At 44.0% G+C, this 21843-nt stretch overlaps 2 protein-coding genes across 2 annotated transcripts in view; both read left to right on the forward strand.

Moving 5' to 3' along the window:
• nav1b (neuron navigator 1b) overlaps positions 1-5477 on the forward strand; it is a 62409-nt gene extending 56932 nt beyond the window's left edge. Inside the window, exons 29-33 of the mRNA XM_068593551.1 lie at positions 12-83; positions 866-1062; positions 1172-1290; positions 1438-1635; positions 1749-5477. Of these exons, the coding sequence (XP_068449652.1) occupies positions 12-83; positions 866-1062; positions 1172-1290; positions 1438-1635; positions 1749-1832 (670 nt within the window). The 3' untranslated portion in view covers positions 1833-5477. The remainder of the gene's footprint in view (positions 1-11; positions 84-865; positions 1063-1171; positions 1291-1437; positions 1636-1748) is intronic.
• Positions 5478-6260: 783 nt separating this feature from the next.
• On the forward strand, positions 6261-16914 carry mybphb (myosin binding protein Hb). The gene is made up of 12 exons (XM_068594038.1): positions 6261-6548; positions 8947-9081; positions 9807-9974; positions 12052-12140; positions 12239-12434; positions 13199-13338; positions 13444-13603; positions 14034-14170; positions 15530-15716; positions 15807-15860; positions 16475-16506; positions 16595-16914. Exons 1-10 carry the CDS (start codon positions 6314-6316, stop codon positions 15836-15838), a joined length of 1479 nt encoding a protein of 492 aa, XP_068450139.1. The 5' UTR covers positions 6261-6313; the 3' UTR covers positions 15839-15860; positions 16475-16506; positions 16595-16914.
• The last annotated feature ends 4929 nt before the right edge of the window (positions 16915-21843 follow it).

The raw sequence follows: 21843 nt of genomic DNA on the forward strand, positions 1-21843 counted from the left end.
TTGTTACTCAGCCCTTACATTATTGGAACAAGCAATCAGCCAGTGAAGATGATTGCGAACCACGGCCTCCATCTCAGCTTCAGGTTGGTGAAGGGAACGGTCGTGGAAGTATTTTCTTTTCCCGCAGGATCGTCTTGAATATTCAGGCTGAATGTGTCCTGAAGACATTGACGTTATAGTTGAAGCTCTCTGTGGAGTAAACAGGTCAATACAATAAAAATACATCTTGAAGCAGGTCAATAGTAAACTGTGAGGTAATGAGTTTAAATGTGAGCTGCGATACAGCATGATTTAATACAGTTTGACTTCACTTAGAACTGTGAATACCAATAATGGTAGACAGAGTTTAGTTGTTATTGAGACTCAGTGAGTCATACAAAATAAACTGCAATACCTGTAAAGAAAGAAAAAAAAAACTTAATTTAGCTGTTTTTAGTCTGAAGTTTGACAAGAAATGCAAACATCTCACTGTTATCTGCAACCTAGAAAAAAATCCTCTTTTTTACCCTTTCTAAAACTGAAACTTAAATGAATGAGTTGACTCTGAAATCATTAAACTAACAACATTTTGGCATATCAACCTGATTATGACAGCTGGTTTTAGTGATTCTGTCACATTGATGAGGGAAGAGGATATAGACTGAAATGAAACAAGACTAAACTAAGAACTTGTGAATTATTATTCATGATTTTAGTGGTTTAATTGGGTTTTCCAAGGAAAAGTATGACTTATAGAGCTCCATTCCAGTAACTTAAACTGTTAACTCAAGGATCTAATGTTGATACGGATAAAAGGGACAATGACAAAGCTGATTCTATATGTAGCGGGAGAAATCGCCCACTGATGCGCCTTTCCTCCTCTTAGGATGGTGACCTTCTCCAACAATGTGGAGCCAGCCAACGGCTTCCTGGTGCGCTACTTGCACAGGAAGCTGATGGAGTCGGAGGATGAGAAAAACTTGACCAACGAGGACCTGATCAGGGTCTTAGACTGGGTGCCCAAACTGTGGTATCAGCTGCACGCCTTCCTGGAAAAGCACAGCACGTCGGACTTCCTCATTGGTATGAGGCACACTCTCCTCAGGACCGGGCATGACTTCATGGCTGAAGGAAGCTGTTTGTTTGTTTTTTTTACATCTTTCTTCTGCTTTCCCCTCCCGTGTCTCCTCAGGGCCCTGCTTCTTCCTGTCGTGTCCTGTCACGGTGGAGGAGTTTCGGTCGTGGTTCATTGATCTTTGGAACCACTCTATCATTCCTTACCTGCAAGAGGGGGCCAAGGACGGCATCAAGGTGAGAAACCAAGCGAGAGAGACGTCCGTGGTCTCCGGCGAGCATGGGCCTCTTCCTTTTTGAAAGAAGGCGCTGGTGGCCTAACCCTTTTCACGGGATTGTTTGTGTGCTCTAATTTTACCATTCTGGTATGTTGTGACCCTTCAGGTCCACGGCCAGAAGGCGGTGTGGGAGGACCCGGTGGAGTGGGTGCGGGGCACCCTGCCTTGGCCTTCTGCCCAGCAAGACCAGGCGAAGCTATTCCACTTGCCTCCCCCCAGCATTGGCTCCAGCAGCCCCGGTCAGCCCTGCGAGGAGAGGCCTCACAAGGAGACCCCGCCCAGCTCCATGGAATCTGATCCGCTGGTAAGGCAGCACTTTGTGATCTTTTCCGAGACTCAACACTCTGTGAAATGCTTGAAACTGAAACGGTTCTTTCGGTCTTGCTGATTTCTCGACTCTCTCTTCTTTGTTTTTAGATGGCAATGCTTTTGAAACTTCAAGAGGCTGCCAATTACATTGAATCCCCAGACAAAGAGGACCCTAGTCTGCCTAAACTTTGAACACAAAGCTGACACTTAACAATTAGCACTTCAACTTTTATGTTTTTTTTTGTCCACTGTGATGATGCAGTACTCATTCAGGAACAAATGATCCCTAAAGGTATATAGGGTGATTTAAACCATCATTCCCGTAGGTTAAAAGTATAACTAGGTCATTACAACTTACATACAGTATTTTCAAAATACAGTATTTTCAAAAGACTATATTCTATTATTTTGTTGTGTATTTGACTGGATGACATTCCCTTTTAGCTTAGATCCCTTCACCACCACGTTCGCGCTCAGTTCTCTTAAATCGGTGCTAAAAGATCCTTAAGAGTCGTCTCAGCACTTCAGACTTCAGGTGATTTTCTGCAACAGCACACATGCATCATGGGATATGGAGTGCTTGTCAACGGGAGCTCTTCTCAATTATGGTGACTCACATTGGAAAAGAGTATGACAGCATGACGCGATGCTACTATTAATTGCAAAGTTCTTTGGTACATATCTACTGTATAAGTCTTTCAAGGCCAAATCTTATACATATGCAATCCTGAACTTTACGACCTGAGCAGGTGAAACAAAAACAATGCCTTAAGGACAAAGACGTAAATGTCATCTCGACTTCGGCAGAGAACACTGGTGCTTTCATCGATATCACCCCAGCTGCGATGTCAGGAGTCAGTTTTTTTCTTCAGCTCTCTACATTATTCAGAATAATTTATCATCTCTTTTTCTTTTTTTACCATATAAAATTAGAAAATATGATATATACAATTATCAGTATATGTTTTCACATATGTCTTTATCATTTTTTTATGGCTTATAAGTAAAAAAAACAACCTGCTGTCATACTCTTTTGCATAAAACACAACCAATTTAAAGTGATGTGAGTTCATCACTTTGTTGCTGCCCAGTTCCATATTTTTCAAGTACTTAATGTAGTTTCATGACTTGCTTTACGTGTCACCAAGTGTCACCAATGTTGCCGTATATATCAGGTATTAGATATTACACAGGGATAATATATAACATAACAAACACCCTTTGATTTAACCGATTGAGCAAATGCTATTAGAATACTTTTCAAAGGTTTTTTTTTTCTTCTAAAACATTTATCTAGGAAAGTGTTTGTTTCAGATCTTTCCCCCCAGATTCAGAGTAGCTACTGTATATATTATGTACATGCAATCAGGCTACATCGCAGTTATTTTATCTATATTAGTTGGTGCAAATATCTAATATACTGAACCAAATACTGTACTTTAATCATGCATATTGACTGTCATGTTGGTGGTTTAAGTTCAATGATGAATGTATAAAAAAACACTTATAGAAAATGACCATTTAACCATGTAAATCATGTAATTGGTGCTTTTAAAGGAAGCCTTATCACACAGCTCCACTGCAAAACACATTCAACAAAGTCTCAGTAGAGCGACTTTGAAGCTACCTATGCCCAGTTTCATTTGCAACCCTTCACCAACAGAATATGAAAAAGAAAAATCTCATTCTCATGCTTATTATCATCATTGAGGTGCTTTTGGCGCTCTTTTACAAAGTCCCGAACTATTCTAGTGTTGAGTAAAGATCACGTAGAGTTTCAGGGTAGTTTAGCAAAGAGTTTTGTGTCATACAGTAGAACTGTAAAAAGCTAAAGTAATGTGAAATATCGTCTGGAAGATCACTTCTGATATTATTTAGGACGTGTTGTCAAAGAAATGTTGAAGTCATTACATAGAGACAGTGTATGGTGTACGCCCATGTTAACATCGTACGGTATTCATATTTAAGAACACTTTGGATACAAGACAGTGCTTTCCGAAGAAACATTAAAAAGCAGAAGATTTAAACACTCTTGGTGTTGAATTTTGTGAAGAAGCCCTAATGGAGTAAATGGCGTACAAAGTGGTTGTGCAAGTGTTGTCTAAATAATCCACCTGTCCATCCCAAACTGTGTCATTGTTGAGGTGCTCAGACTCCACTTCCCATGTACATAACTCCTGTAAATGAATGTCAGACCACTTTTTTATGACAGCTCGATAAGAAAGTTTAACATTTTAAATTGCATCGGAGCTGCTTATGGCTTCGTCATTGCACTGTTTGCTTAAAGCTGAAAACAAAACGTCAAGCTAATCCACAGCTCTGATTGGTCACATGTACACACACACACACACAAAAAGAGAAAGAAAATAGATTTACAGACGTCGAAGAGCAAAAAGATGCCAAATGGCCAGTGACTCTCACGATGCCAATTGAGAATAATGTCAGTTATTGTAAATATTTCAGGTATTGGACTACCAACCCTGGTCTGTTTCTGCAGGTTAATTAAAGCCAACCGCTCCAGCTTCTCATCTCATTCACTGGTTGTTGTGCCTGTTGCTCTGTAGTAGCTGTGATTTGTGTTTTGCTAACTAGTGTATCAGGACTATGCAGCAACTTCTACTGGTGTTGGTACGAGGGGTGGGAATCACCAGAGGTCCCACGATACAATATCGTCCCGATACTTAAGTCCCGATACGATATTATCGCGATAAATTGAGTTATGCGATTTATTACAATTTTTTCCAACCCCAAATTTGTTCCCAAAGGAAAACTTTGTCAACAAGAAATACATTAATTTAATTATTCTAGGACCAAAATGTTTAGAATTGATTAAATAAAAGATGGATACTTGGCTTCCGTGTATCGATACAATATCGCCACACAAAATATCGCGATACGATGCTGTATTGATTTTTTCCCCCACCCCTAGTTGGTACTCAACAAATGTCTAATCCTCACGGGCAAACGCAGTGTGTTTTCATCTGGTCTGTCTCTGAGTTCCTAATTTGGATCAAATTGCTCCACGGGACAAAAGTGGGAGCTTGTTTTAGCAGGTGAGCCTTAAAGAGGAGGATTGGTTTGGCGTTGTGTTGCAAACAGGGTTTATTGATATAGCGAAAGAAATTAAGTAGTTCGGGAGATGTTGCATGTGTTTTGTCCTTATGAATGGCCCAAAAAAAAAAGACATAACTGAACTTGTACATGGTCGAATGACGATAAACAGTTAATAATTGTCAAAATCGAATTATGAGCCTGAACTAGTTGGCGAGAATCAGCACTTTGCGGTTTAATTCCATGTGGAATCAAAGCAGATAAAAAGAGGAATCTGATCTCTTTTGGCCAATACAGGTTGCTGAATAGTCATATTTTTGCAAAGCTTGTTGTGGACTGAATTAAGATTTAAAAACAATGTTATGCGGTATCTAATGTCACTGACGTGCAAATGTTAAGGGTTTCTAAGTGTTGTAAATGCATGTAAACTTGCTGTGTGATGAGAAGAAGAAAAAAACACGTTAACAATAATGTTTAGGAAATTCCAGATAATGTTTTCCTTTTTAATACTTAAAATATTTGATATTTCTTTGTTCTCTTTTTTCTAAAGAATCCTTTGTAAAACTTAATTTCTCTATTTTGTACAGGACGTCATTGTAAAGATTGTAAATAGGTCGGCATTCTGGATGCGGCAACAATCATTGAGGAGGGGAAACAAAGAAATCATCCTTGAGAGGAAAGGGATATTTCTTCAGAGTTGGGTCCAATATGGATACAGCATGTTTCTGAAGGCTTTCATCCACCTATCACTGGTTGTTGGAATCAATAAAATACATGTTATATTTATTCTGTGGCGTCTTTCGTGTCAGTTTGGCTTTGTTAATTCTAATAACTAAACTGTTAATACAATGTTAGTAACTTTAAAAAAAACTTTTTGCTTTAAGTCATCATAAAAATAATAAAAGATGGCTGTATACGTAAGAAACACATTTAAATATATGTATATTTTAAATATATATATATACATATATATATATATACATATATATATATATATACATATATATATATATATATATATATATATACATATATATATATATATATATATATATATATATATATATATATATATATATATATATATATATATATATATACGGTATACCACATAAATAGATAAGAAAAGCCACCAATTAGTGCAATAAAATGTAATAACTCAAAGTTTCAAAATATAATGTAATGGGTCATAGTTTTGGAACAGTTTATGATATTATTAAGAACACTTATTTTAAGTTTTTCATTTACGCTTTGCTCATAAGTCATCATAAACATATATTAAAAAAGATTGCTGTATACACGTTAAACAAATTAAAATAATTTATGTATAATTTAAATCATAAGAAATGCCAACAAGTAGTGCAATAAAATGTATTCACTCAAAGTTTATAAATATAATGTAATTGGGCCGTAGAACAGTTTATGACGAGTTGATGAGGGAGACAAACAGACATGGGGGTCTGAGTCAGACTTGGTGCTCGGTGTCTATTACATGTAATTCATTAGGGGGCGGGGCTTGAACCTGCTGGGCCCTATATAAGCCTGCCTCCTCCGCTCAAATGATGGCATTGGATCCAGTTTTAAGGACTTAACAGAGTTGGGAATTAGCTGCAACCGCCAACATGCCGTCCAAGCCCGCCCCAATCAAGAAGGCGGCTAAGAAAGAACCAGCCAAGAAGGAGGAAAAGGCCGCTGAGCCCGCTCCCGAGCCCGCTGCCGAGCCCGCTCCGGCCGAGGCCGCGCCGGCCGAAGCCGCCCCGGCCCCCGCCGAGGGCGAGGCCGCACCTGCCGAGGCGGCCCCCGCCGAGGCCCCGCCGGCCGAGGAGCCCAAACCACCCACCCCTCCACCCGCAAACGGTAATGCCACGAGTTACCTCAGCGGAGGAAACTTGGGACTAGTAGTTTGTTTAACTATTTCATTAGAGCCATAGTTGTCGGTGCACTTCAAGGTAAGAACGTAGCAACCTATACGCGAACGCGCGCGGGCGCGCGCGCACCCTGAGCGTGAAGGTGGTGCCTGTTGGTGAGGAGTCCTAGCCACCGACACACAGCGGAACACGCATGGTTACTTCTCAAACCGCCTGCTTGGACTCTCTGCTTCTGACGGACCTCTTTTCCCACACAAGCTACAGGAACTCATACTCGTGCAGCGTTTTATGATTTTGTTGCGCTTCTAATGCGCATTAGCTTCCCTTTTGCGAAAACCGTGTGATGTCACCTTGTGAAGATGCTGCTGATATGTGCCGTTATACCTCAGTGGAAAAGCTCCATCTTGACGCATATTCCATAAATAAGTTGGTTTAAAAACACAAATATGGTCAAGGTTTGACGTGCTCACTTTACACTTTGCTGATGTATAACGCATATCACCAACACCTGTTTTTATGAGGAAGTGTATTTGCTACCTCTAACATTTAACATCTAATATCTACATCAGCTGCTCCCCCTGATGAAGCTGCTGCTCCAGTTGCTGCAGATCAGCCAGCAGCCGATGGTATGATACCCTGAGAGGAGTCTCAGTTATCACCTACTACTCACTTTTTAACTTTATTTTTTAAAGATTTAACCTTATTCATCCCATTTTGGAAATGTCATGTTTTCAAAATGTTATGTGACAACCTTCTAACCTCTAATATCAGCTGCTGCGCCCGCTTCAGAAGAACCACCTGTCGCTGCTGTCGCTGCTGAGGCCCCTGCTGATGGTAAAACAGACTATCAGTGTATTAACATATACATATATACTGTATGCGTATTAAATCTTTAACCACTCACAGTAAACGGATAACTGCACTTAGCAAATGCTCATATCTTCTAACCTCTAATATCAGCTGCTGCGCCTAAAGAGGAAAAAACAGCAGCTGTTGAGGCTCCTGCTGATGGTAAAACAGAGTATCGGTGTATTAACATATATATATAAACTTACTAAATCTTGAATCTCCTTCAGTTGAAAGATAACTGCACTAATAGCAAACGCTAATATCTTCCAATCTCTAATATTAGCAGCTGCACCTACAGAGGAAACACCAGCAGCTGTTGAGGCCCCTGCTGATGGTAAAACAGACTAATGGTGTATTAACATATATATAAAAATTTATGTATTTAATCTTGACCCTCCTACAGGAAAAGATAACTGCACTAATAGCGAATGCTAATATCTTCTAACCTCTAATATCAGCTGCTGTGCCCGCTACAGAGGAAACACCTGTTGCTGCTGCCGAGGCCCCCGCTGATGGTAAAACATGCTGTCAGAGTATCACCGCCGATCTCGCCTACGTATTATTAAACCTTGAAACCGTCCACCTCCCACGGTGAAATATAACTTGACTAATATCTAATGCTGGTATCCTCTAACCTCTAATACCAGCTGCCGCGCCCGCCGCAGAGGAAACGCCAGCTGCTTCCGCTGAAGCCCCCGCCGATGGTAAAGAAACGAGTGGAATAACAACCCTCCACATCAGTTCAATTAAACATTGAACCGTCCTCCTCCGACAGTACAGCTAACTTCCCTAATATCTAATGCTGGTATCCTCTAACCTCTAATACCAGCTGCCGCTCCCGCCGCAGAGGAAACGCCAGCTGCTGCCGCCGAGGCCCCCGCCGATGGTAAAGAAACCACATGAGCCACAGCAGATACCTTCTAGAATCCGCTTCTTTGAAGCGAACGGTGCTCAGTGACTGCTTCCTGCCACTTGGATCACACTCTCTCAACACACACACACACATGTTATCATCTGTTGGAACATGTCTTCACCTGCTTAATGCACTAATTATTAATATCTAACGTTCAATAATAGCTGCTGACGGTCCAGCCGCAGAGGAAGGCGCTCCCGCCGCTGACGCCGAGGCGCCTGCTGATGGTAAAACCTGAACTTATTCCTGTTCTGCTCCTCTTTGTCTTTTAATATCTGACATGATTTCAACGCCTTTTCCTTACACGAGCATTGTCGAGCCAGGAGGTACGTAGCTGGATTTTAGTTGACGCTGTGGCGCCGCTTTGCTCATTACGCGCTGCCAATAATGATGCCAATGCTTGTTTAACATCAGCTGACGCTGCTGAAGCCGCACCAGAAGAGCCTAAAGCGCCCACACCTCCGCCGCCTCCACCCAAAGGTAACGGTCTCTTCCCAACGGGAACTCCATCTCCGAGTGACTTGACTCTACTTGCATCACTTCCTCTTCTTCTCCTCTCACCTCCTGCGACCCTTTCTGCCATTTTGCAAGTTGAATAATTTCATGTTTTTCGTGGCGTCCGCAGAGCCCACGAGCGCCCCACTGGACGTGTTCATCGAGGACAAGAATGACACTTCGGTCACCATCATCTGGAGCCAGCCGGAGGTCGTCGGCCCTTGCGGTCTGGACGGATACACCATTGAAGTCTGCAAGGATGGAAGTGAGTCCTGCTCTGCTCTCAAACCATGTGCACTAAAAGCCGCCATGTGCGCGGCAGGGGTCAGATTATTAATACCCTGACAAAAAATGTCAGCCGACCTTTTTTAAATGATGTTGAAAGCTTTATTTCAAAAGGTTTTTTTCCGTACAGAAAGCGTCATTCCTTCTCTAATACCTACAATTACATCTCGACAGTTAAGTATACGCTGTCATAATGTAAGTGTTTTTTAAGGACGTCCGGCAAAATGTGAAAGAGCTGTTTTACAGTAATGCGGTTCAGCCATATCGGTTGCAGCTGTCCCCAAGTGTCACTCCGTTATATCATGAGCTAGCTAACTTCTCCCTACAAGGGAAGAGGCATTTCAGAAGCTGCTGTGGTCCTGCTGGAGGTCCTGCTTTTAGACTTACTGCCCTAAGCTCATCTTATCAGCAGTAGTTCAATGCAGGCTTGATTTAGCAGACAGGGCAAGCTGTTTACCCGCAAAACACACAATTCCATGTCTTATCCTGGAATAATAATCACGTATGTCAAACACGATCCCCATTTCCTTTCCAGAGCTGCACAACAAGCTGTACCAATTCATTCAGTCTGCCTGAATTTGATTTGTTCGTCTTCGCCTGCCTGCAGTTTTCACAGTCGGCAAACTGCGTCATCCCAGTCTGTATCCCTCCGTATAATAAAAACAGCTCTGTAAATCTATATCTTTGTCGTGTAATCCCGTTCAGCCGAGGACTGGAAAGCGGTCAACGAGGATCTGCAGAAGTCCTGCCGCTACGTGATCAAGAACCTGACCACCGGCGACCGTCTGAAGATCCGCGTGGTGGCCGTCAACGTCGGCGGCCGCAGCCCGCCGGTCTCCCTCCCCGAGGCCGTCCTGGTGAAGGAGGTCGCTGGTAAGACGCGCGCCAAACCGAGGGAAGCGGTACTGAACGCTGCTGTACATACAGCATGCATCCATCTGCGGTAAAAACAAAGTGCATAGAGACACAATAGTCACAGAAAAGGGAGTCATCTTTTTATGTTATGTCTGGATCTTAACATCCACGGGACCGAAAATGCAAATCTAAGGTCTCAAATGGAAAGAGAAGACAAATAGATGTTTGTTAATCCATCTGTGAAGTTAAATGCTCATGGGACAAACTATTTGACCCGGCTCTGCCTCGGCTTTACGGAGCCATTTATTACGGGAAAGGGGGAGTTGTGAAGTGCAGAAGTCAAACCGAAGCAGCTCAGCAATGTTTTCTTTCCCAGCTGTCCCGTGTCCCGCTGGCACATACCTGAAGAGTTAACGGCATAAAAAACCCCTCTCGCACTGATCCGCCTCACCACGGCGTGATAACTACACGCTTGTTAAGTAGATGGGTCTTACTGTCGGCGTACACCTTGCGGTGTTAATCGTAGACGCCGTATGTAAAGCGCCGTGCGGTAAAACGATGATTAGACCCCCGGGGGCTTGAAAAAAGGAGGAGCCGCGTTACCTCGGCTCGCTCGCAAATCATCGTGATGTGAAAATGGAGACGCGGCACCGGGAGGGTCGGCAACCCGACCCCCAGCCGCACTGGCGGTATTTCAAGTGGCCCGCGTTCGTCCGTGATGTTCGACCATAGCGGGCGCTCCGCCGCATATAGAAGCGGCTCATGAATGGCTTCCGGGCTAAATTAGAAGCCCCTCCAGCGAACAATGCAGGTTTCTTTCTGATCGGGGTTCGCATTGTGATCCTTCGCCAGGATCGATTTGACAAGTGATCTGACAGGTGGGGGTTGTGGGCCAGCAAGGGCGGGGGTGGGGGGGTTGGGACATTCCAGTGGGTGGGTGGGGGTGGAGGGGTGGTGGATATGGAGCTAACTTCTCAGGTGACACCCAAAATCTCATGACACGTCCAGAGATCCGATGTTTATTTTGAAGCATGCCGCGGACTTTGCAGGGAGAAAGTTCATTAAGCCTCGTCCGCTCCGAATGAAGTGATAAGACACTCAACATGCGCTATGTTGCTTCCAGTGAATAGTTTAATGTTTTGTTTACAAATCAGTTTCCTTCCTGCTGTAATATATCTTTGTTTTTGACAAGAGCAGGAGTAACTGAAGCTCCCCAGCGTGCGTCACGGGGGGGAGGGAGGGAGGGAGCGATATTCTGCAGTACACTTTCTTTATTTAGAGTCCTGGCAAATGTTGCCGCGCTGGACTCGGCAGGTGGGGCTTCGGACAGAATCGCTCTCATTAATGAGCCTTGGTGAGATACTTCCTGGGCTTTAAGTATCATTTCAAACCTCACAGTTGCTCACTATCTGCGTGATGGGAATTATTTAGATTCCCCACACGCAGATACATCTCTCACTTCTCCAATTTCCTGTGTTATTGACACTCAATGTGACAATTGTGAGAGTCAGCGTGCACATAGGAACACAAACTACAAAGAACTATGTTTAAAACACAGCTACATGTTGTACTATGACTTAATATTGACTTATCATGGAAAACAATAATTATGAAGGCATTTAAAATATATGAAATATATGTGACGTTTGCACTACATCCCTGTGCTCCAATGCCACGTGAAGCTAAACATGTTATTTACCGTTTATTATAATTTATACAAAACCCTGCTTGTCCCATGATTTGCTTCAACACATCATGCCATTTAAAAAAAAAAAAAAAGAAGGAAAGTTGTGCCCGCTGAGCGAGGGGATAAAGGACTTAGGACGTTCACAACCGTTTAAAGCACAGGCGCACCATGGCGGCACAAGAGAAGATCTTCTGGCTCACATGGGCTTACATCAGCCCAGCAGGTTTATGGATTTCTTCAAGATTTGTGGTTCTCTGAAGCAATTGAAATCATTTTGTTTCACAACCAAAAAAATGCCTTCACAGCTCCGAGCGATCCCTCTCAGGCCGCGTGACGCGTTGTCGCTGATCCTCCAGCGATAATTTAGTGACAAGTGGGGTGTTTTTCTCTCTCTCTCTCTCTCTTCAGATCGCCCCAAGGTCCGCCTGCCACGTTTCCTCAGGCAGAGATACGTCGCTCACAACGGAGCCAAGATCAACCTGACCATCCCCTTCACGGTAAGCGGGAAGACGACTGCGGCGTTCCGTTCAGGCGGGATGAATAATAATCCACAAGCCCTCTCACTATTCACTGAATTTTCCTTTTCTCTCTCCAGGGCAAACCCAAACCCGTGGTCAGCTGGCTCAAGGACGGACAGCCGCTGGACACGTCGAAGGTGAACATCCGCAGCACCGAGAGAGACAGCATCCTGTTCATCCGCACGGCCGATAGAGAGGACTCCGGCGTGTACGAGATGTGCGTGAAGGTGGACGACTTCGAGGACAAGGCCTCGCTCATCCTGCAAATTGTTGGTGAGCGAACTGGGAGCATCAAAAGTTGGAAGTAGCTTCTAAGAGATAGATGGATGGGTAGGTAGGTAGGTAGGTAGGTAGGTAGGTAGGTAGGTAGGTGGGTAGATGGGTAGATGGGTAGATAGATGGGTAGGTAGATAGACATACATTAAGTATGAATTATGCCACAGCTGTAGTGACCAAAATACATGTTCTGCTCGCCATCAGTCATCTGTGGCCGCCATCATGAATCCAAATTTAATGTACACAGGGTCATATTTCCTCAACACATGCTTTGTCGCTTTCACTGGCACCGGGTTGTCTCCAACATCACAGATTCAAATTCAAATGTTGCGTCACTGTTAGCGTTCTAATTCCATTCCATGTATGTGTGTCCTTGAGCACGTTTAGATAATAAATAAACTAGCAGTGTTGTATACCCCAAAATGTATTATTCATTATTTACTCTCATCGTTTTGCAGTTTTTCCGCGGCGCAGTAGATGGCAACCTGCGGCCTATTTATCTGTTCTAGACGATGTGCAAAGGTGCATGGTGTTTAAGAAAGGAAAAAACAGGCAACGTAGATAAATAATAGCCCAAAAATATGTGCATTAAAGTAACGGATGAGCGGGCGTCTGGTTTTGATCCTGATGGATCGCAGCCTTTCCTGCCAGGTGGGTGTGATTAAACTTGTGTCCGGGCCACAGTCTTTCCTGCCCTCGGCTGCAGCAGCATGTCATTTAAAAAGTGTCGGCGTAACGCGTGTGGTTCTGGATGTTCACAGAGCTGCCGGGGCCTCCCGCCAGTCTGAAGATTGTGGACACCTGGGGCTTCAACGTCGCTCTGGAGTGGACCGCACCCAAAGACAACGGCAACACAGAAATCACAGGATACACCATCCAGAAGGCCGACAAAAAGACCGGAGTGAGTTCTCGGTGTCTGTCTGCAAAGTTAATAGAAGGATTCCCTCCCGCCCCCCCCCACTGATAGACGCAGTGAATGCTGACTCGTCCCGCTGTGTGTTTACAGGACTGGTTCACCGTGATGGAGCATTACCACAGGCTGAACGCCACCATCTCCGACCTCATCATGGGCAACACCTACAAGTTCAGAGCGTTCGCTGAAAACAAGTGTGGAATAAGCGAGGACGCGACTCTTGCAAAGGAGGAGGCCGCGATCTTGAAGACGGGTACCTTGTTCTTTTGTTGATCCTCCACCAACAAGGAAAACCGACACAGAGGAATTTCTTTGTCACCGTTTTAGCGCTGAAGCCTCCGTCTCATTGATTTCATCCGCTCGCAGGCTTTCGCTTTCACGTTTAAATTTGGGGACAATGTGTGCAACTAAATAACCTCCAATCAAAGGACTGACAGCTCAGGCAGCTTGTGAGTGAACCTTTGAGCTGAGATTATTCAAATTGCAGGTTTCAATTTGGCTAATGGTAATATAATTGTACTATTCATTCATATACGCCAGATCTTTTTGATCGAGATGTAACCTAACGTACTGCTTACTTGCAACCAACCAAACTACCTAAAATATTTGTGAGAACTGAGTCAGTCGGTGAGATGATCAGCTCGGAGCTTCGTGGTAAAGTCCGTGTCTCTTCCACCCTCCAGGTATCGACTACAAGCCTCCCGAGTACAAGGAGCGCGACTCCACCGAGCCGCCCAAGTTCACCACCTCTCTGAACGACAGAGCCACCACCGTGGGCTACAGCACCAAGCTGCTGTGCTCCGTCAGGGGATCCCCAAAAGTACAGTACAGTTGTCCCCTTTGTCTCACTAAAACTAACCGCTTCAGCATAACATCTAACCCCGGATGTTGGCCGCTCGCACACATCTGCAGATGGGAGGTCTGCGTTTCACGCGCTTTTTTTTTTTAGCTTTGTTCTTCAGGGTTTGTGCTAGTGGGTTCCCTCGCTGGCCACCAGCCTTCACTCGTTCTCTGGCTCAGTGGGTTTCAACCCTTCGGTCCGTTTGCCTCTGTTTTTGTCCATTTTTTTTCCCCCTCCCCTTAACGAGCTGCGTTTTGTGTTGTCTGTTCTTCACGCGGCTGACGGCTCGTTAAAAATGGCCGTCGGCATCGCCGCGTTGGCTCACGTGGGTGAAAGAGCGCCGACTCCGACTGAAAGAGGAGCTAAAGAATGAAAGATGTCTCTCAAGGCGACGTTCAAAGAGCTTTAATCGTTTCTGGTTCTTGCGGCGCTGGCCAAAATGAGGGTTCATAGGACAGCGAAAAAGTCGCCATGTTCTAAAAATGCTCAAAATTTGTCTCGCTGATTACAATTCAGTGTGTTTTGGGTTCCACTGAGCGTCATTGAACACAACACCAAGGCAGAACAACCCCGCTCACTGCTCACACAGCAAATACGCAACGAGTTTGACAAATACAAAGACGTTATTACAATGCTTGCTGCCCAAAAACTCCCTAAAAGTGGATTTTCAAATGAGTCCTTTGAAGATATGCCGTCGAACGTGTTTATTTCGGGACATGTCAGTGTGCATTCATTGTTTGCTCGATTATGCCGTCACTCCGGTGGAGCCTCAGCTCAGCCCTCTTGTCAGCAGCCTGCTGGTCACATTGAGGTGTTGAGTGGACGTACTGAGACGTATTGAGAGTCATCCATTGTGTGCCGAAGTGTTGGCTCTGAGCTGATCTGTGGCCTTGTTAGCCTGCTGTCTGAGCCCCTCACCTCGCGGATGGACTCACGATAATAATCCCACCGGGCCGCCAACAGAACGGTAGCGAATATTATAGATGGCTTGAAGTGGTATTCTTTGCATCTGAAGTAAGGAAGGAGGAGGGAGGGAGGGAGGGAGGGAGCACGGAAAGAGGAGAGAGGAGGAGGAGGAGGAGGAGGCCATAAGGGTGACACTTCAACAAAGCGGGGTCACATGTGTAACATTACCCCGTGAGGCCCCAGGAGTTTCTCACCCTGTCGGTGCCATTAAAGCTCCCAAACCGAGCGTGTGCTGTGTGTCCACTTCAATCAAGAGTTGTCGTTTTTTTTTCTTTTTTTTTCACAAACATAAATAGAAACAACACTGCTGCCTGTGTTTATAAAACCGTTGTCCTATAAACACTTTACTTTATCCCCGTTCCTTCCCTATAGCCCAAGGTTATATGGATGAAGAACCAGATGATTATCAGCGACGACCCCAAGTACAGGCAGATCTGCCTGCAGGGAATCTGCTCCCTGGAGATCCGTAAGCCCGGTAACTTCGACGGAGGCGTGTACTCCTGCAAAGCCAAGAACAGTCACGGAGAAGCAACCGTCAGCTGCAAGTTGGAGGTCAAACGTAAGTCAAACTATCTTCAAAATGCAAAGAAAAAAAAGATCATTCATTCATTTCACTGAAAGCTAAACCACGTGTCTTTGTGTCGAACAGAGCCGGCGGTCGCAGACGCAGAAAAGAAATAAGTCAACATTCACATTCTCACAGGTCAGACAAGATCAAATCAAAGTGCAGATTAACCTTTGCACATAATACAGAGTCTAATTCTAGCAATATTTAGTTCCTTGTGGTTGTGTTGCACAGCATGGATATTCTTAAAAAGCTCAATAAGTAAGCTGGATGCATCGGTAGAGTGCTGAGGTGACATCTGTCTTCTCCGTGACTTACTTTCCTTACATGGAGGGCACTAAACTTGGAAGAGGTGGCCTCTGCCCCTGAACGAGCCCAAGAGGTAGCAACCCATAAATTCAATCTGCGATGGCTCCTCGTGTACTCTTAAAACTTAATCACATTTCCTCGACTCAGCAGCAGCCTCCTTTAGGACACAGAGCTCCAGCATTTTATTTGCAGGTTACCACCTCGACTCCAACAGAGTTTCAACATGGTGTAACTTTAATCTGTGTGACGTCATACTTTTATATAACACGGGATGAATCATTTTTACATGTATATTACAAAAAGTATCTGGATTATTTGTTCTGGGATGCCTTATATTCTGATGATTATGAATTACTGACGTTCCTGCGACTGCTGACACATTTTAACACCTGTTGTTGTTGTTGTTGTTGTTGTTGATTGTTTGTCTCCCAATCCCAAATTAGGAGCAGAAGGAATGAGGCCTCTGCAGCAGAAGGTGCGTGACCCTTTCAGCATTTCTAAAACTATAACTATAAATAAAGATTTGAGATGTTGAATAGTTTCCTCCTCTTTTTTTTTGACAGGAAGGTGCTGGATTCCTAGAAGAACATGTATATATGGCTGGTGACCAGACTACCAAAGGGTTGTTGCCTGTGACCTCTTGCCGAGTGTTACCCTGTGTTATGATGAACAATTGTTGTCGCTTTGTGCCTTTATCGTTCACTCCTTTATTAAGTCCATATCCACGTCCGCAGTCGGCCCTTTTCCCCAACGATACGGTCCACGGTGACTAAGTTATTGTCAGTCTGACGAGGCGTACACCAAGACTTCTACAGCAATTTACTGCTCGGACAACTACATGAAACATCTAGGTGTTTATATCAATAAATCATTTTATTTCTGGTTTTGTTTGTTTTCAATACAGTGTGTGCTTCAAAATGAAATCTCCAGTCTAGAGGGGACTTTTCTGTGCAAAAGGTTACAAATTAAAATGTAATTTGTGCTTCACGGGACAGATCTTTTTTCTAAGTAAGTCAATATGTTTCAACTTTAACAAGAAAATAATACAATAAATCTAGAATGTAGTCTGTATAGATTGTCATAGTTTTTGTTTATCCTGTTTTAATAATTAAATTAGCTACTGAGTAGCTGAAAGTGTGTAGTTAACACTTTATTTTATTAATCTAATTTATTCCTTAAATTCTCTAACAAGTTTAACGGAAAGAATTATGTACTTTGCTACTGGAAAAACATGCAAATATATATTATATTTTAAATTGGATTATAATTAGTACCAAATTAAACATATTTTCACCACTAATTTAAAAATAAAAAGTCATGTTTTGCTACTCTAAAGCAGAAAACGTCTGTACAGTAAATCTCCAAATTGATTCAATTACAGTTTTACTCTCTTTTTTTTTACCCTTCTGAACGGCTGAGGCCCCTTTTGGCTGCAAACCAGTGATACCTGGAGACAACAGCTCTATTCATTTATCAAATCAACTTGAGATGAATAAATAAACCTGACTATTCATTGGGCTTAAACGTACCCAGGAGTGCAGGCATCGCAGTATGCCAGGACTTCCATAATAATAATACCAGTCCGAACACTGATCCGGTTGCTATTTGGACTCTGCGTTACTGGCATAGTGATATCGCGCCTGATGCCAGAAGATATCCAGGTTACAGAGACACATGGGTTCACACACAGGCGGACAGAATTAGCCTCAGTGCTCCATCTTGCTCCGGTTATTTTGGGACGGAAGGGCTCCAGCAGTTAAAATGTGCCTTTATGTTCCTGTTTAAAGAGGGAAGTTGAAATAATCAAAATCACCACGTTCAGATTGTGTGAACCAGATTCAGGCAGATTTTTGTGCAAGTGTTCCTCACACTGTGAGTATTTCTGTGTCGGGAGAGTAAGGAAGTGTGCCGCATCGTGAATGGCCAGCTCCTTTGGGCCGATAAGCCAACTGAATCCTTGAGTCTGGCGCCCTCTGGCGTCACAACTGAGCAATGACATCTGCAGGCTCACTTTGAAAAAGACCTTTGATTTAAGTACATTCGTGATGTTCTACCTCCCCCTCCAAACAACTATAGGAGCAATATCCACACTGTTAAGCCTTTTTAAAAGCAACCCTTTGACTAGATATCTCTGATAAAATAGTTTCGTCAATTTGCAGAATTTCTTTGGCGTCGTGTGGCTTTAACCTGTGGGCTGCGAGCCGTGCTGGGTCTCAGGCCTACTTCTGGCGGGTCCCTGGATGCTGACATGCTGCAATAGGGTCACGGAGCAAGAGACTTTATCTAATTTAGGTCCTGCACCGAGAAGGATTTCAAACCTCTTCAGAAATCGCTAATGTGCAACGTAGGTAAGGGAACATATGAAACATATGAACGTTTTCACGTTTTGCACAAACATGAGATTAGATCTTCCTTTGAATTTAAAGAATTTCAGCAGCAAACGGGTAAAGTGCACCGGTAAAAAAACAAAAACAAAGCAAACATAAACAAACAATAAAACAGTATTAAACAGTAAATAATCCACAATATTAATATAAAATAAACCTTTATTAGTCCCATAGTTGGTGAAATTGCAGGATTACAGCAGCAGACAGGTAAAGTGCCCACAAGAGACACATAGTACAATAAAATAAATAAATAAAGTTATACAAATAAACAATAATAAAACAGTAACGAATCCACATTAGCACTATTATATATATATATATACAAATAGAGTAAACATTTATTAATATTGCACCAGTTGAAGTAATAGTTTGAAGTGTTTTTGTGGTCGACTGCGAGCTCAGCTGGTTGTGCAGCCTGACAGCAGCAGGAAGGAAGGACTTGAAGAAAGTGGATTTGTACAACGTCCACTGGCACGAGACAATCCTTCAGACGTTGGTTGATCTGTTGGCTTTGCTCATGAGCAGGGGTTGAGGTGCCAGGACCCCAAAGTGAGATACACCTGCTCAACATCATTAGCATGTGTTAGCATTGTTATCGTTTGGCTCTCCGGTACTCACGTCCATGTTTCTTTTCCATTTGATGCTCGTTAGACTTCCTGGTTCACCTTTATTATTGCCGGCGCTTCAAGGCACACCTCTAATCTCTCTGCTGAAATCATCTCCGTGTCTCTGTGTCGTCTATTGAGATTTATGTGTGGAACAAGTTCAACTCAAGGCAATCCCAAAGTATATAATTGGGTTCCATCGAAAGTTTTTTCTCTCCGCCCTCGAGCGGGTCGCAGACGGCCTCAGAGCGATGGGAAGTTCACAAAAAGGCCGGCGGCGTCGGTGGTGCAGCTCGTCTTTACTCGAGTGGCGGTGCTCATCGCTGGCGGTGCACCGAGCGCCGCCCGGCCGCTGTCGTGTCAAGGGCAACGCCAAAGGCGATGGAGCGGGGTGTCCTCCGGGGAGGGAGCCCGGCTGCTATTTGCTGCAGAGACGTTGGCAACAGTCCCAGAAGGTTTCAATAAGTGTAATGGTGAAACTGGCACCCGCACCGCTTTCCTCTCGCTGCTTTCATCAACAAATGTTGTGCTGCTTCATCAGCCGGACAGACTGTTTGAAGACACTTCTTACTCGCCAAAGACGTGAGCACTTAAAGGCGTGTGCTACGGACATTTTGAGAACGCGTACATGTTATTCCTGGTCCGAGGCGTTCCCAAAGATCACGATTTTAACCACCGAGGAGGTTTGATTCAGCTTCATCCGATACATATGAATACATATGCTGAATCTCCTCCATAATATTGTATTTAATCTTTATATCTACGGACTGTGGTACACATTTAAGCCACCGGAGGGAGCTTGATTGTCGCCTTTTTATTAAATTTAATCCAATATGAAAGGGTAGCACACATTTTTTTTTGCTTTGCTTTTGAGGGGAAATTGAAAAAAAAAAGAGCGCCTCTTAACTTCATTGAAATGCATTATTAGTCTCATTTATGAAATATTTGCTATGTGTATGTTTTCAAGGGGAAAAAGCATAACTGTGAGTGTGAATCTCCTCAAAATAAATGGTCCACTAGATCCGATAACAAATATTCAGGAGCGTTCATTTGCACACAAATTTGCTCTTCTCATGATTTATACATGAGGCCTTTTGTGAATCGGGTCACGATGGTTTGTCATCTTTTAAAAAGTGTGTCCCCGGAAAAAAAGTTTAGGTAATACTTCCATAACATATTAGGATAGTAGAACATAAGTGGCTCCCAAATCCTAAAACTAGACTGCAAAAGCCCAAATGTGTGACGTGGTTAAGTACAAGCATTGAAACCGCTCCGTGGATAATGATTATAAATGTTATCGATGACGCTGAGAGCACCCAGGGGAGTCATCTGAGTATATGGGTGCATCTCCTTACAATACAAACACAGAAGGTCACAAGTTGGGCTCTGGTTTCTGGCTTTAAGAGAAAGTATATCTCGCGTTCACGACACCATATTGACCGGACTTTCCTCCCCGTAGAAGTGATTCATAACGCGGGTCGTGTTCCCTGTACGCTGCTGTGAGGTGACACTGAGGCTTTTTCCTCTCGTGTGTGAACATTTTTAAAGGCCCTTTTTGGGGACAATTATTGTCTCCGGGTGCTCTTCCTGCCTTCACATTGAATATGTCAACTATTATATTGTATTAGTTATATTTCCCTCTGCTGGGCAGTGCTCAGCTGAGGGACACAGTCATTCCCGCAACACATTCTTCTGATTTCCCTGGAGAAAGCTGCAGCGTCAGTGCGATGCAGCTGTCCGGTGTGTCTATTGATTTCAGACGGCGGAATGAGACTTCTTTAAGTACGTTTAATTAAATTAACTAAGTGGTTGGGTCTGTAGGAGATGAAATACAAGCCAAAATAAATACTATAATGTTGCAACATGTGTGTCTGGTCTTTTTTTTGTTTCTTTGCGTCACCTGACGTGTCCAAATCCTGATCTATGAACCATGTCAAGTGTCAAGCTGCTGGACTGAGTGTTGTGTCTGCACGCCAGGTGCGATGCTCTCCTTCGCTCCTGCTTGACTTTGAATCCTTTTGCATAACAAGACGACTCTGTCATCTCCGTCGCCTTAATGAGGCGGCAGTGATCGCTGTCTGTCCTGCAGCTCGGCCCACCTTCTGCTCTCCTGAATTATTCACCAGCTATGGGAAAGACGCCTGTAAACAAGGAAGGGAGGAACTATAGTTGCCTTTCTCTCTCTCTCTCTCTCTCTCTCTCTCTCTCTCTCTCTCTCTCTCTCTCTATGCTGCCGAGTCTGCTGGAGCGTCACGTCAACTGCTGCTGGGAAAACAGGAAGAAAAAAAAAAAAAAAACACACACAACTTCCCCTCTATACTGCAGCAAAAACCAGCCCGAGCAGACCGGTAACACCCCCCCTCACCCATCCTGCCCCTCCTCCCCTCCACCCCCATCTCCCTTTCTATCCCCCCTGGTCCTCACACCTCACTGCACTCGGGTTCCTGCAGAGCTCCTGCAGCAGCAGGGAGGCGCACAGGACCCCTAAAACCAAGATTTTGCCGGTCACCATCTCCACCTCTCCATTCATCGATTACCCCCCTCCCTCCCTTGCTTTCTGCACTTCCCTCCCTATTCCTCGCTCTCTTCCTCCCTTTCCTCCTCCTGCGTCTAATTCTCAAAGCTCAGCACTCCCCTGGCTGACCGTGCTGAGAGGGAAAAAAGTGATGGAGCAAGAAGGAAAAGAGGAGGAGCACGGTTGTTAGTGCGCCACAGAAAAATCTAGCCCCCCCCCCTTCCCTTCCCCTCCGAGCCCAATTGATGACAAGGAGGCTTTTTATTGAGTAGCTCCTCGGCCAATGAGCGTACAGTGCCGGGAAA

Source organism: Clinocottus analis, unplaced genomic scaffold (genome assembly GCF_023055335.1).
Source record: "Clinocottus analis isolate CAN_PGR_092001 unplaced genomic scaffold, fCliAna1.0.p SCAF_3, whole genome shotgun sequence".
Lineage (NCBI taxonomy): Eukaryota > Metazoa > Chordata > Actinopteri > Perciformes > Cottidae > Clinocottus > Clinocottus analis.

What these genes read in the sequence shown, in the direction of transcription:
- mybphb (XM_068594038.1), top strand. Translation starts at nt 6,314, where the DNA reads ATGCCGTCCAAGCCCGCCCCAATCAAGAAGGCGGCTAAGAAAGAACCA. An exon ending in CACCCCTCCACCCGCAAACG is followed by an intron (nt 6,549 to 8,946) that starts GTAATGCCACGA and finishes TGGCGTCCGCAG; the next exon opens with AGCCCACGAGCGCCCCACTG. An exon ending in CTGCAAGTTGGAGGTCAAAC is followed by an intron (nt 15,717 to 15,806) that starts GTAAGTCAAACT and finishes TGTGTCGAACAG; the next exon opens with AGCCGGCGGTCGCAGACGCA.